This window comes from Coregonus clupeaformis, chromosome 14 (genome assembly GCF_020615455.1).
Source record: "Coregonus clupeaformis isolate EN_2021a chromosome 14, ASM2061545v1, whole genome shotgun sequence".
NCBI classification, from domain to species: Eukaryota; Metazoa; Chordata; class Actinopteri; order Salmoniformes; family Salmonidae; genus Coregonus; species Coregonus clupeaformis.
In genome coordinates, this window is record NC_059205.1 from 43,803,518 (window position 1) to 43,818,643 (window position 15,126).

Below are 15,126 nucleotides of genomic sequence, written 5' to 3' on the forward strand. Positions count from 1 at the left end.
CCATGTTAGTGGGCAAATGGACATTGTCAAATCAAAACCCAACCTTCACTTACCCGTTGTGACGCATAGATGTTCCAAACTCCATTTTAGAAGAGACTAACTTTATGAACAAAATTATCCTTCTAGTCAATTTTGAGACTAGAATAAAGGTTTCTGACTCATATCGATGCCACATAGGCTGTTTTGAAAGTGATTCAATGCCTTTTAAAGTTAGTTGCTCTTTAAACGGAGTGCAGTGTATTTATTGCACACTCACATACACACACACGCACGCATGCACACACAGACACGTACACACAGACGCACCCACACACACACTACCCCTCTCCCCACCCATATACACACAGACACATATATTAATGAATTAAGGCCCATTTGTCTGTGAGTCACATTGTAATATTGTTCCTGCAGTATTTAATGCTGGCCTTAGAAGCATTTAGAGAGAGAGAGTTTAATTAGTAAAGGAAGTTGTTCTGTGGTGTCTAAAGTGGCACACTGCTAATTATGACAGAGGACCATTTCCAGCTACAGGATGTGTTTTGTTTTCACAGAATGGAACAAAGCAACGCTTCCAAGTTCCTTTTGCAGAGAATTGTTTCATGTGCCATTTTCTTGTTCTGTTCTGTTTTGTTTGGGTATTTCAGAGTGGGAGTTCAAAGGATTAAACACATGTATGGTCAAAGCTGTATAACTAAATCCAATAAGACTTTATAGACCCTGAAAGTCTAACAGTCTGTGTGCTTGCAGGCGTGTGTGTGTGTGTATGCCTGCCTGTGTACTGGCGTGTCTGTGTGCTGTGTTTGTGTGTGTCCTGTCTGTGTAGGTGTGTAGGCCCAGTGTCCACCACCTTAAATGAACCAGCCTGGCCCAGCCTGCTAGTGCTAGAAGGCTTTGGTCCTGAAGTTCTGCCTGGGGCAGTATCTGCTATGGGGATAGGAGGGGGTAACTGTAATTAGCTAGTACCTACACTACACTACATCCACCACTGCAGGCAGCTGATATACAGCTCTAAAAGTATTGGGACAGTGACACATTTGTTGTTGTTTTGTCTCTGTACACCAGCACTTTGGAATTTAAATGATATGATGACCATGAGGTTAAAGACTGTCAGCTTTAATTTGAGGGTATTTTCATCCATATCGGGTGAACCATTTAGAAATTACAGCACTTTTGGTACATAGTCCCCCCATTTTAGGGGACCAAAAGTATTGGGACAAATTCACTTATATGTGTATTAAAGTTTAGTATTTGGTCTCATAATCCTAGAACGTAATAATTACATGTGCGTGTGACTCTACAAACTTGTTGGATGCATTTGCTGTTTGTTTTGGTTGTGTTTCAGATTATTTTGTGCCCAATAGAAATTAATGGTAAATAATGTATTGAGCCATTTTGGAGTAACTTTTATTGTAAATAAGAATAGAATATGTTTCTAAATACTTCTACATTAATGTTGATGCTACCATGATTACGGATAAACCTGAATGAATCGTGAATAATGATGAGTGAGAAAGTTACAGATGCACAAATATCATACCCCCAAGACATGCTAACCCTCTCACCTTTACTATAACAGGGGAGGTTAGGATTTTTGGGGGGGTTATGATATTTATGCCTCTGTAACTTTGACTGCAGTTTCTCAGCTATGCAATTACTGAAGAGACTACTATTCCTCATCATGGAACACAATCTATAAACATTTGCATATAAACTTTAATGAGATATAGGAAAGAGGAGGATGAAAAAAGGAGAGGAGAGCAACAGGAACAACAGAAAAGAGAAGAGAACAGAATAGAGGCAGAGGCCCATATCCGGCCCACACCGACATCATTACCCAATCAGATCAGGGTAATTAGATCACGGAGGAAGTTCCATCATTGGCCAGATGAGGTAAACACTGCTATGAAATTTGGCCCACACATAACGATCTCTCCAAACACATTAGGCTTTATTGGACACTCACTCCTGTGATGAAGAGGAATGTTAGCTCGTCCGCTAATAGGAAAATGCTACGCCTCTCAAAGTTTAATCTCATAACAGGATATTAGTGTGCGTTATATGTGTTATAGCATTGGATAATTAGATTTGGGGTATTTAAATGTTTATTGGTAATGTACCATGAAGGCGAATAGTCAAATACATTTCTAGCCCCAACCCTAATGTGCCTGCAATGCCTACTACTATACCCACACCATGTGAAAGTGATATTGCACTCCTATTGTGGCGTAACATCCTATTGTCCAAACATAGACAACTCATGGAAAGGGAAGCCAGGCAACCACAGAGTATTGGGACATCACTTTCATTTTCACCAGCCAATGGATGGTTGAGCATTGACCACCTGCGGTTAGGATTGGCCCATTCCTGCTGTCAGTCAAACAGGGTCTCCCAGGATCACACCCCCCTCTGCTTAATTCCGGGGGACAGGTGAGTGGGCAGATGGAAGATGGCCAATGGGGAACCATCTCTGGAGAGACAGCCAACAGGCAGTGGCCCTTTCACGTTGCCAGTCAAATGGGTATTATATTTAAAGTGAAGTAGCAGGTGGAGGGACAGCAGCTAGTGCACGGCCAATGAAAGGTCTTGCCAGGAGAGACCGCCCACCGTGAATGGCCCTCTCCTGCCGTCAGTCAAATGCAGATTAGAGGAGACACACCCTAACTTGCTATATATAAAAGGGTAGGCAGGTGGGAGGGCAGATGGGAGGGCAGCCAATGGTGTGGCTTGCCAGGAGTGACAGACAGGGAACATTGCATGTCCTCTGCTCTCTGTAGTATCCCGAAGGCTGCAGGTTCCTAGACCAGGCAGTGTTTCCTCCAACTAACACTAATAACAAGGCAGGCCTCCTCACCTCCTCTCCTCCAGCCTTGAACAATTTGGCTTTCATTTGATTCAATACACCATTTTGATGTCTGCTGTCGTGGTTGATGCATCTAGCCTTTGTACACTGCCTTAGAAGGAAACAAGACAAGGGTAATCTATGCCCTATGGACTGTCAGACCATCTGTAGTGGACTGCACCAATACGTTCACACACACTCCAATGGAGAGAACAACCCCAACCCCCTAAGTGAATCTCAACTACTGCTGCCTAGTACCAGATAAGCTGAGCCAGCTACTGGCGCCTGTTTACTATAGACCATGGCACTCATACAGTGGCTTGCGAAAGTATTCACGCCCCTTGGCATTTTTCCTATTTTGTTGCCTTACAACCTGGAATAAACTGGATTTTTAGGGGGATTGTATCATTTGATTTACACAACATGCCTACCAATTTGAAGATGCAAAATATGTTTTATTGTGAAACAAACAAGAAATAAGACAAAAAAACTGAAAACTTGAGTGTGCATAACTATTCACCCCCTCCAAAGTCAATACTTTGTAGAGCCACCTTTTGCAGCAATTACAGCTGCAAGTCTCTTGGGGTATGTCTCTATAAGCTTGGCACATCTAGCCACTGGGATTTTTGCCCATTCTTCAAGGCAAAACTGCTCCAGCTCCTTCAAGTTGGATGGGTTCCGCTGGTGTACAGCCATCTTTAAGTCATACCACAGATTCTCAATTGGATTGAGGTCTGGGCTTTGACTAGGCCATTCCAAGACATTTAAATGTTTCCCCTTAAACCACTCGAGTGTTGCTTTAGCAGTATGCTTAGGGTCATTGTCCTGCTGGAAGGTGAACCTCCGTCCCAGTCTCAAATCTCTGAAAGACTGAAACAGGTTTCCCTCAAGAATTTCCCTGTATTTAGCGCCAAACATAATTTCTTCAATTCTGACCAGTTTCCCAGTCCCTGCCGATGAAAAACATCCCCACAGCATGATGCTGCCACCACCATGCTTCACTGTGGGGATGGTGTTCTCGGGGTGATGAGAGGTGTTGAGTTTCCGCCAGACATAGCGTTTTCCTTGATGGCCAAAAAGCTCAATTTTAGTCTCATCTGACCACAGTACCTTCTTCCATATGTTTGGGGAGTCTCTGTCATAGCTTTTGTCGAACACCAAACGTGTTTGCTTTTTCTTTTGCCTTTTTTCTTTGTTGCCTCTCTGATTAATGCCCTCCTTGCCTGGTCTGTGAGTTTTGGTGGGCGGCCCTCTCTTGGCAGGTTTGTTGTGGTGCTATATTCTTTCCATTTTTTAATGGTATTCCGTGGGATGTTCAAAGTTTCTGATATTTTTTTATAACCCAAACCTGATCTGTACTTCTCCACAACTTTGTCCCTGACCTGTTTGGAGACCTCCTTGGTCTTCATGGTGCCGCTTGCTTGGTGGTGCCCCTTGCTTAGTGGTGTTGCAGACTCTGGGGCCTTTCAGAACAGGTGTATATATACTGAGATCATGTGACAGATCATGTGACACTTAGATTGCACACAGGTGGATTTTATTTAACTAATTATGTGACTTCTGAAGGTAATTGGTTGCACCAGATCTTATTTAGGGGCTTCATAGCAAAGGGGGTGAATACATATGCACGCACCACTTTTCCGTTATTTATTTTTTAGAATTCTTTGAAACAATATATTATTTTCATTTCACTTTACCAATTTTGACTATTTTGTGTATGTAAAATCCAAATAAAAATCCATTTAAATTACAGGTTGTAATGCAACAAAATAGGAAAAACACCATGGGGGATGAATACTTTTGCAAGGCACTGTACATGTGTGTGTCCCCGGTGGCATGTGCCAACCTCCTACAAAGAACAGTATGGTCACCTGGCAGAGAGACAAAACTGGTGTGGTACCGTGTGTCCACTTTACATACACAAACACAAACACGAGCCGCCCCCACATACTACATTGCCTTCAGAAAGTATTCATGCCCCTTGACTTATTCCACATTTTGCTGTATTACAGCCTGAATTCAGAATGGATTAATTATTTTTCTATCTCACCCATCTACACACAATACCCCATAATGACAAAGTGAAAACATGTTTTTAGAAATGTAAATACAGAAATATCTAATTTAATGGCCTCCCGAGTGCTTGAGGCGTCACTACAGACCCAGCTTCGATCTCCGGCTGTGTAGCAGCCGGCCGCGACCAAGAGACCCAGCGGCGCACAATTGGCCCAGCATCATCCGGGTTACGGATGTGTCGGAGGAAACACTGTACCGCTGACACGGTCGCCAGTTGTACAGTGTTTCCTCCGACACAATGGTGCGGCTGGCTTCCGGGTTAAGCGAGCAGTGTGTCAAGAAACAGTGTGGAGGATTTCGGAGGAATTATGGGAGTAGCAGCGATGGGACAAGACTGTAACTACCAATTGGATATCACGAAATTGGGGAGAAAAAGTAAAAAAATACAATCTCATTTACATAAGTATTCACACCCCTGAGTCAATATATGTTAGAATCCCCTTTGGCAGCGATTACAGCTATGAGTCTCTAAGAGCTTAGCACACCTGGATTGTACAATATTTGCACATTATTCTCGTAAGAATTCTTCAAGCTCTGTCAGGTTGGTTGTTGATCATTGCTAGTTAGCCATTTTCAAGTCTTGCCATAGGTTTTCAAGACGATTTAATTCAAAACTCTACCTAGGCCACTCAGGAACATTCAATGTCATCTTTGTCAGCAACTCCAGTGTATATTTGGCCTTGTGTGATAGGTTATTGTCCTGCTGAAAGGTGAATGTGTCTGTTGGAAAGCAGACTGAACCAGGTTTTCCTCTAATCCCTAGTGCTTGCTGATGACAAGCATACCCATAAAATGATGCAGCCACCAACATGCTTGAAAATATGAATAGTGGTGCTTAGTGATGTGTTGTGTTGGATTTGCCCCAAACATAACGCTTTGTATTCAGGACATAAAGTTCATTTCTTTGCTACGTTTTTTGCAGTTTTACTTTAGTGTCTTATTGCAAACAGGATTCTTGTTTTGGAATATTTTTATTCTGTACTGGCTTCCTTCTTTTCCCTCTGTCAATTATGTTAGTATTGTGGAGTAACTACAATGTTGTTGATCCATCCACAGTTTTCTCCTATCACAGCCATTAAACTCTGTAACTGTTTTAAAGTCACCATTAGCCTCATGGTGAAATCCCTGAGCGGTTTCATTCCTCTCCGGCAACTGAGTTAGGAAGGATACCTGTATCTTTGTAGTGACTGGGTGTATTGATACACCTTACAAAGTGTAATTCCTAACTTCACCATGCTCAAAGGATAATTCAATGTCTGCTTTTGTTATTTTTACCCATCTACCAATAGGTGCCCTTCTTTGCAAGACATTGGAAAACCTCCCTGGCCTTTGCTGTTGAATCTGTGTTTGAAATTCACTGTTAAACTGAGGAACCTTACTTGTATGTATGGGGTACAGAGATGAGGTAGTCATCCAAAAATCATGTTAAACATGCAACTTATTATGTGACTTGTTAAGCATACAGTGGGGAAAAAAAGTATTTAGTCAGCCACCAATTGTGCAAGTTCTCCCACTTAAAAAGATGAGAGAGGCCTGTAATTTTCATCATAGGTACACGTCAACTATGACAGACAAAATGAGAAAAAAAAGTTACAAAGCCTACCATCAGTAACACACTACGCCGCCAGGGACTCAAATCCTGCAGTGCCAGACGTGTCCCCCTGCTTAAGCCAGTACATGTCCAGGCCCCGTCTGAAGTTTGCTAGAGTGCATTTGGATGATCCAGAAGAGGATTGGGAGAATGTCATATGGTCAGATGAAACCAAAATAGAACTTTTTTGGTAAAAACTCAACTCGTCGTGTTTGGAGGACAAAGAATGCTGAGTTGCATCCAAAGAACACCATACCTACTGTGAAGCATGAGGGTGGAAACATCATGCTTTGGGGCTGTTTTTCTGCAAAGGGACCAGGACGACTGATCCGTGTAAAGGAAAGAATGAATGGGGCCATGTATCGTGAGATTTTGAGTGAAAAGGCATTGAAGATGAAACGTGGCTGGGTCTTTCAGCATGACAATGATCCCAAACTCACCGCCCGGGCAACGAAGGAGTGGCTTCGTAAGAAGCATTTCAAGGTCCTGGAGTGGCCTAGCCAGTCTCCAGATCTCAACCCCATAGAAAATCTTTGGAGGGAGTTGAAAGTCTGTGTTGCCCAGCGACAGCCCCAAAACATCACTGCTCTAGAGATCTGCATGGAGGAATGTGCCAAAATACCAGCAACAGTGTGTGAAAACCTTGTGAAGACTTACAGAAAACGTTTGACCTGTGTCATTGCCAACAAAGGGTATTTAACAAAGTATTGAGAAACTTTTGTTATTGACCAAATACTTATTTTCCACCATAATTTGCAAATAAATTCATTAAAAATCCTACAATGTGATTTTCTGGAGAAAAAAAAATCTCATTTTGTCTGTCATAGTTGACGTGTACCTATGATGAAAATTACAGGCCTCTCTCATCTTTTTAAGTGAGAGAACTTGCACAATTGGTGGCTGACTAAATACTTTTTTTCCCCACTGTATTTTTACACCTGAACTTATTTAGACTTGCAATATCAAAGGGGTTGAATACTTATTGACTCCAGAAAATTCAGCTTTTCATTTTTGATTAATTTGTAAAAATGTCTAAAAACATAATTCCACTTTGACATTATGGGGTATCGTGTGTAGGCCAGTGACACAAAATCTAAATTTAATCAATTTTAAATTCAGGCTGTAACACAACAAAATGTGGAAAAAGTCAAAGGGTGTGAATACTTTCTGAAGGCACTGTAACTCCATGGTTAAAGACTCATAGAAGACCATATAATATGGCTAGAAATGATATATATATATATATATATATATATATATATATATATATATATATACAGTGGGGGAAAAAAGTATTTAGTCAGCCACCAATTGTGCAAGTTCTCCCACTTAAAAAGATGAGAGAGGCCTGTAATTTTCATCATAGGTACACGTCAACTATGACAGACAAATTGAGAAAAAAAATCCAGAAAATCCCATTGTAGGATTTTTTAATGAATTTATTTGCATATTATGGTGGAAAATAAGTATTTGGTCACCTACAAACAAGCAAGATTTCTGGCTCTCACAGACCTGTAACTTCTTCTTTAAGAGGCTCCTCTGTCCTCCACTCGTTACCTGTATTAATGGCACCTGTTTGAACTTGTTATCAGTATAAAAGACACCTGTCCACAACCTCAAACAGTCACACTCCAAACTCCACAATGGCCAAGACCAAAGAGCTGTCAAAGGACACCAAAAACAAAATTGTAGACCTGCACCAGGCTGGGAAGACTGAATCTGCAATAGGTAAGCAGCTTGGTTTGAAGAAATCAACTGTGGGAGCAATTATTAGGAAATGGAAGACATACAAGACCACTGATAATCTCCCTCGATCTGGGGCTCCACGCAAGATCTCACCCCGTGGGGTCAAAATGATCACAAGAACGGTGAGCAAAAATCCCAGAACCACACGGGGGGACCTAGTGAATGACCTGCAGAGAGCTGGGACCAAAGTAACAAAGCCTACCATCAGTAACACACTACGCCGCCAGGGACTCAAATCCTGCAGTGCGAGACGTGTCCTCCTGCTTAAGCCAGTACATGTCCAGGCCCGTCTGAAGTGCATTTGGATGATCCAGAAGAGGATTGGGAGAATGTCATATGGTCAGATGAAACCAAAATATAACTTTTTGGTAAAAACTCAACTCGTCATGTTTGGAGGACAAAGAATGCTGAGTTGCATCCAAAGAACACCATACCTACTGTGAAGCATGGGGTTGGAAACATCATGCTTTGGGGCTGTTTTTCTGCAAAGGGACCAGGACGACTGATCCGTGTAAAGGAAAGAATGAATGGGGCCATGTATCGTGAGATTTTGAGTGAAACCCTCCTTCCATCAGCAAGGGCATTGAAGATGAAACGTGGCTGGGTCTTTCAGCATGACAATGATCCCAAACACACCGCCCGGGCAACGAAGGAGTGGCTTCGTAAGAAGCATTTCAAGGTCCTGGAGTGGCCTAGCCAGTCTCCAGATCTCAACCCCATAGAAAATCTTTGGAGGGAGTTGAAAGTCTGTGTTGCCCAGCGACAGCCCCAAAACATCACTGCTCTAGAGGAGATCTGCATGGAGGAATGGGCCAAAATACCAGCAACAGTGTGTGAAAACCTTTTGAAGACTTACAGAAAACATTTGACCTGTGTCATTGCCAACAAAGGGTATATAACAAAGTATTGAGAAACTTTTGTTATTGACCAAATACTTATTTTCCACCATCATATGCCAATAAATTCATTAAAAATCCTACAATGTGATTTTCTGGATTTTTTTTTCTCATTTTGTCTGTCATAGTTGACGTGTACCTATGATGAAAATTACAGGCCTCTCTCATCTTTTTAAGTGGGAGAACTTGCACAATTGGTGGCTGACTAAATACTTTTTTTCCCCACTGTATACACACACTACCAGTCAAAAGTTTGGACACACCTACTCATTCAATGGTTTTTCTTTATTTTTACTATTTTTTACATTGTAGAATAAGTGAAGACTTCAAAACTATGAAATAACACAAAAACTTTGAAGTAACCCAAAAAGTGTTAAACAAATCAAAATATATTATATATTTGAGATTCTTCAAATAGCCACCCTTTGCCTTGATGACAGCTTTGCGCACTCTTGGCATTCTCTCTACCAGCTTCATGAGGTAGTCTCCTGGAATGCATTTCAATTAACAGGTGTGCCTTCTTAAAAGTTAATTTGTGGAATGTCTTTCCTTCCTAATGCGTTTCAGCCAATCAGTTGTGTTGTGACAAGGTAGGGGGGGTATACAGAAGATAGCCCTATTTGGTAAAATACCAAGTCCATATTATGGCAAGAACAGCTCAAATAAGCAAAGAGAAACAACAGTCCATCATTGCTTTGAGACATGAAGGTCAGTCTATACGGAACATTTCAAGAACTTTGAAAGTTTCTTCAACTGCAGTCGCAAAAACCATCAAGCGCTATGATGAAACTGGCTCTCATGAGGACCACCACAGGAATGGAAGACCCAGAGTTACCTCTGCTGCAGAGGATAAGTTCATTAGACTTACCAGCCACAGAAATTGCGGCCCAAATAAATGCTTCACAGAGTTAAAGTCACAGATACATCTCAACATAAACTGTCCAGAGGGGACTGTGTGAATCAGACCTTCATGGTCGAATTGCTGCAAAGAAATCACTACTAAAGGACACCAATAATAAGAAGAGACCTGCTTGGGCCAAGAAACACGAGCAATGGACATTAGTCTGGTGGAAATGTGTCCTTTGGTCTGGAGTCCAAATTGGACTAATGTCCATTGCTTGTGTTTCTTGGCCCAAGCAGGTCTCTTCCAACCGCCGTGTCTTTGTGAACGGATTATCTCTGCATGTGTAGTTCCCACCGTAAAGCATGGAGGAGGAGGTGTTATGTTGTGGAGGTGCTTTGCTGGTGACACTGTCTGTGATTTATTTAGAATTCAAGGCACACTTAACCAGCATGGCTACCACAGCATTCTGCAGCGATACGCCATCCCATCTGGTTTGGTCTTAGTGGGACTGTCATTTGTTTTTCAACAGGACAATGACCCAACTCACCTACAGGCTGTGTAAGGGCTATTTTACCAAGAAGGAGAGTTGTGGAGTGCTGCATCAGATGACCTGGCCTCCACAATCCCCAGACCTCAACCCAATTGAGATGGTTTGGGATGAGTCGGACGGCAGAGTGAAGGAAAAGCAGCCAACAAGTGCTCAGCATATATGTGAACTCCTTCAAGACTGTTGGAAAAGCATTCCAGGTGAAGCTGGTTGAGAGAATGCCAAGAGTGTGCAAAGCTGTCATCAAGGCAAAGGGTGGCTATTTGAAGAATTTCAAATATAAAATATATTTTGATTTGTTTAACACTTTTTTGGTTACTGCATGATTCCATATGTGTTATTTCATAGTGTTAAGGTCTTCACTATTATTCTACAATGTAGAATGTAGACCTCAGTAACCAGAGCCAGCTGAGCCAGTTCAGAGCGTCCCTGCTCTCCACTCTACTCATAATGGAGGCCCTGACCTTCGCTAAGTTATTTCCTACCGTACCAAACTTTAGGAGAACAAAATAAAAGAAGGAGAAAAGAAAGAGGAAATGACCTTTACTTCATTTCTACTTGCTCGTCAAATTACACAATTCCAGGACCACTTACTCTGGAGTGAAAGGGGGGTAGTGGTCTGTTTGGTGGAAAGCCTATAGCGTTAAGAGAACTGGATACCTCTTTTCAGTTCTCCCTCTCCTAACGGTATCTTTGTGTCCCAATCCCCCCTCTCCCCTCTCACTATTTGGGCCACAAACACCTAGACAACTACAACTCGGGAGGTTGTCAAATCCTGTATGGGGATCTATTTAAATTGTACAATGAACACTTCAGTGTCCTTCCAACAAAAAAAGTGTAACTATGCACTCCACTAATACTGTATTACACTGAGTTAAACAACCCATTTACCGTATAACAGATCTGTGTGGGAAGACGATGACTTATGTTGTGAAACTCTTCTCTACCCTGCTTTTGAAGACAAACTGACTGCTACTAGCGTAGCTCCTATCCTACTATTAATATCACCTGTTCATAGACACATAATGAGACGGTCTGAGGGACGAGGAGGGAGGATGAGACGGCAAGGCCATTTTGATACATTTGATAAGGTTTTAATGGCTGCATTAACTAGGCTATAAGTTTCCTGCGGTGCGAGCATGAGAGAGAGAGGCCATGTGCAGGGGAGTGTGTTATAGACACAGATCCAGTAGTGAGACACCCCTCAGTAATAGATTTTTATGTCTAAAGGACCACATCAGCACTTTACGAATGTACAAAAGTTCCTGATATAGAGAGACTTCTGAGCCATTCAGAGGATACAAAGTTGAGTCACACTGACTGAATTTAGTTGAAGTTATGCAGGATCATATGGGTTTTCCCATAGAGAGTATGTCAAGTTTACCATGCGGATAATCATACACAATCTGTATGGTTCAGGGTATATGTTCAGATGCCTGTTAAAAACATGCACTTTCATTGACGCACTCACGCAAACAAGCACACACACACACACGCGCACACACACACACACACACACACTGTATGTCACCAAGCAATCCCTTTCACATGTACAGGGGTCACATGGTGCATCTCTCACCTGAACATACTGCTAGAGAGAGACAGACAAAGAGAGAGAGCGAGAGACAGAGTGACAGAGCGACAGATAGACAGAGAGACAGAGAGACAGAGAGACAGAGAGAGATAGAGAGAGACAGAGAGACAGAGAGAGAAAGAGAGAGACAAAGAGAGACAGACAGAGACAGACAGAAGGAGACAGAAAGAGACAGAGAGACAGAGAGAGCGAGAGAATGACAGACAGAGCAAGAGAAAGTACCCTCTCTGTAACCCTCACCTGCTTTCCCCTATGCAATTGGCAACCTTATTTTCATTAATAACCAATTAGTGAATAATGCAGCCCGGGTCTATTTGTCTGGAAGGACACGCTACATAGACATCCGTAGGTTTTTACCATCTATATTGATGAGCAAACAGCAGGTTGTATGAGCAGTAGTTGCATGACAATAAGCTGTGAAGTGATAAGGTTTCACAGGGGCCATATTGGATTTTGGTTCATGACCCATTTTTGGTTCAATCCACAAACCAGCAGACCAACTCACCAACCAGCCGACCAACCAACAAACTAGCCAACCAACCAGCCGACCAACCCACAAACCACCCGACCAACCCACAAACCAGCCGACCAGCCGACCAACCACCAACCAGCAGACTAACCCACCAACCAGCCGATCAACCACCAACCAGCCGACAAACCCACCATCCAGCCGACTAACCCACCAACCAGCTGACCAACCCACCAACCAGCCGACCAATCCACCAACCAGCCGACCAACCCACAAACTAGCCGACCAACCCACAAACTAGCCGACCAACCCACAAACCAGCAGGACAACCCACCGACCAACCCACCAACCAGTCGACCAGTCGACCAACCCACAAACCAGCTGACCAACCAGCCGTCCAACCCACCAACCAGTCAACCAACCCACCAACCAGGCGACCAACCCACAACCAGCCGACCAACCCACAACCAGCCGACCAACCCACAAACCAGGCAACCAACCCACCCACCAACCAGCCGACCAACCCACCAACCAGCCGACCAACCCACCAACCAGCTGACTAACCCACAAACCAGCCGACCAACCCATCAACCAGCCGACCAAACCACAAACCAGCCGACCAAACCACCTTGGGAAAAGCCTACAGGTCAATAAAACCTGCTACCATAGCCACTCTGGGCAGCTCTAGTATCTTATTAAAGCAGGTTCTATTGTGTAGGAGCAGACGGTAGCAGACGGGTCGATGCTAGCCCCACCAGACGCATAGCATTACCGCAATTGGACTGGGGAGGGGAGCAGGATGGAGTGGAGGTCAAGGTATTCACTTCATCCGACAGGGAAGGCAGGGAAACCAAAGAACAGTGGGAATGAGAGGTGGACTGGAGGTGGAACTGAGATGACATTATCAGCCCAGGGGGTTTGGGGGTTTCGCTTCGGAACAGAAGAGAAACTTCTCTTGGTATCTTTTGAGTCAATACACATACAGATAAACACAATGTATAAGCAGATGAATGTGTGTGCAGACATACCCTTATACCCTTATGCTCACACACCCACACACACACACACACACACACACACACAAACACAAACACACACACAGACACACACAGAGCCTACCTTTTCATAGAAGCGTAGCTCGTAGTCCAAGATGATTCCGTTGGGCTGTTCGGGCTGTGGCCATGACAACGTGAAGCTCTTCATGGTGGAGCTCACCTGGTGCATGATGGGTACGATCGAGGGGGCTGCAAACAGGAAACAGGAAGAGAAACAGGTAGTTTAACAACCACTCTGTATGGGAAAGCGCGTAGACTCTCTACAGCCAAAATTGTTTCTCTGTGCCTCGTCACAGCCTGAACGATGCAAGAAAAAGGCAATGAAAGTTACACACAAAGTTAACACAATGTAACACATTCAAAATTCTCAGACAAAAGTCATGCTGGTAAGAATCAGCAGTCAGAGCTTCGTGGGGCAGCCAGCACATCTTTTAAAACGTCCTCACTTTTCAAGGTCCCCATTTCTCTCTCTTTGTGCTGGTCTCCGCCTCCAATACAGCAATGTAACAATCTGCGTTGGGTCTGAATAAAATCATTACCTAATGCAGGACAAAGACCTGGACCATATGAATTGTTAAATGCTTTTCTTGATAAGAAACTGCCCTTTGGAATAAAACTCCATCCCATCTCTTTGTAATGGGTTCGGCCTGGGTGCACAGTGTGGGCCAATTCTCTTATGCTCTCTCTCCCATTCAGACACAGCACACCTGAGTGCACACATATGGGCTCTGAATTAACCCAACGCCCCAGCAATTTCCCCTTCATTCCCTTGCTTTTGTCCTCCCTGCTATCATCTCTCTATTATCATTCATCGTTCCTGTCTTACTGGGCTAGCAGAGGAAGGGGTGGTTGGGGTGGAGACGGTGAGCGGCGAAGGCCAGCGTTTAGTTTCAAGTATTATTAGTCGCATGTACAGGATATACATGGTATACACCGTCCAACGAAATGCTTACTTGCACGTTCCCTCTCGACACTTCAACAACAAGATAAGAATACGAACATAAGTAAATGGCTCAGTAGAATATAATTATTCTTGAAGCATAAGTATAATACAGGAATGCAAAATGTATAGTCCAATGTTTACACAGTATCAGAGAAAGTGTTTAAATTGTGCAGTATTACTGTGTATTAGCAATAGTAAATAAGAGTCTGGTAGCAGCAATTGTGATGTGTGTGTAGCATGAATGTGTGTGTGTGTGTGTGTGTGCGTGTGTGTGTGTCTGTATGAATTTAGTCCTGATTTGGACAGGAGAAATACGTTACCGCCAGTGTATGGAGGAAAGGGAATTATCTCCCCTTCTCTTTGCTTATCTTTCACAGTATCCAGAAGTATCTGGAAGTATCTGGAAGCATATAATTAGGAATTCGAATACTTAGAAAAGGCCACTCAAGACGGTCGAAAGCCTTTTCGGCATCAACAGCCATTATTGATAAATCTACATCTTGTTTTTTAGCGTATTGTATTAAAC

At 43.1% G+C, this 15,126-nt stretch overlaps 1 protein-coding gene across 3 annotated transcripts in view; it reads right to left on the reverse strand.

Annotated features, from left to right (window-relative positions):
- The window catches only part of LOC121580862 (ephrin type-B receptor 1), a 345,283-nt gene that overhangs the window by 81,979 nt on the left and 248,178 nt on the right, over positions 1–15,126 (reverse strand). For all 3 annotated transcript variants that reach the window (XM_041895973.2, XM_041895971.1, XM_041895970.1), the window contains one exon: positions 13,722–13,846. In XM_041895973.2, the coding sequence (XP_041751907.1) occupies positions 13,722–13,846 (125 nt within the window). The remainder of the gene's footprint in view (positions 1–13,721; positions 13,847–15,126) is intronic.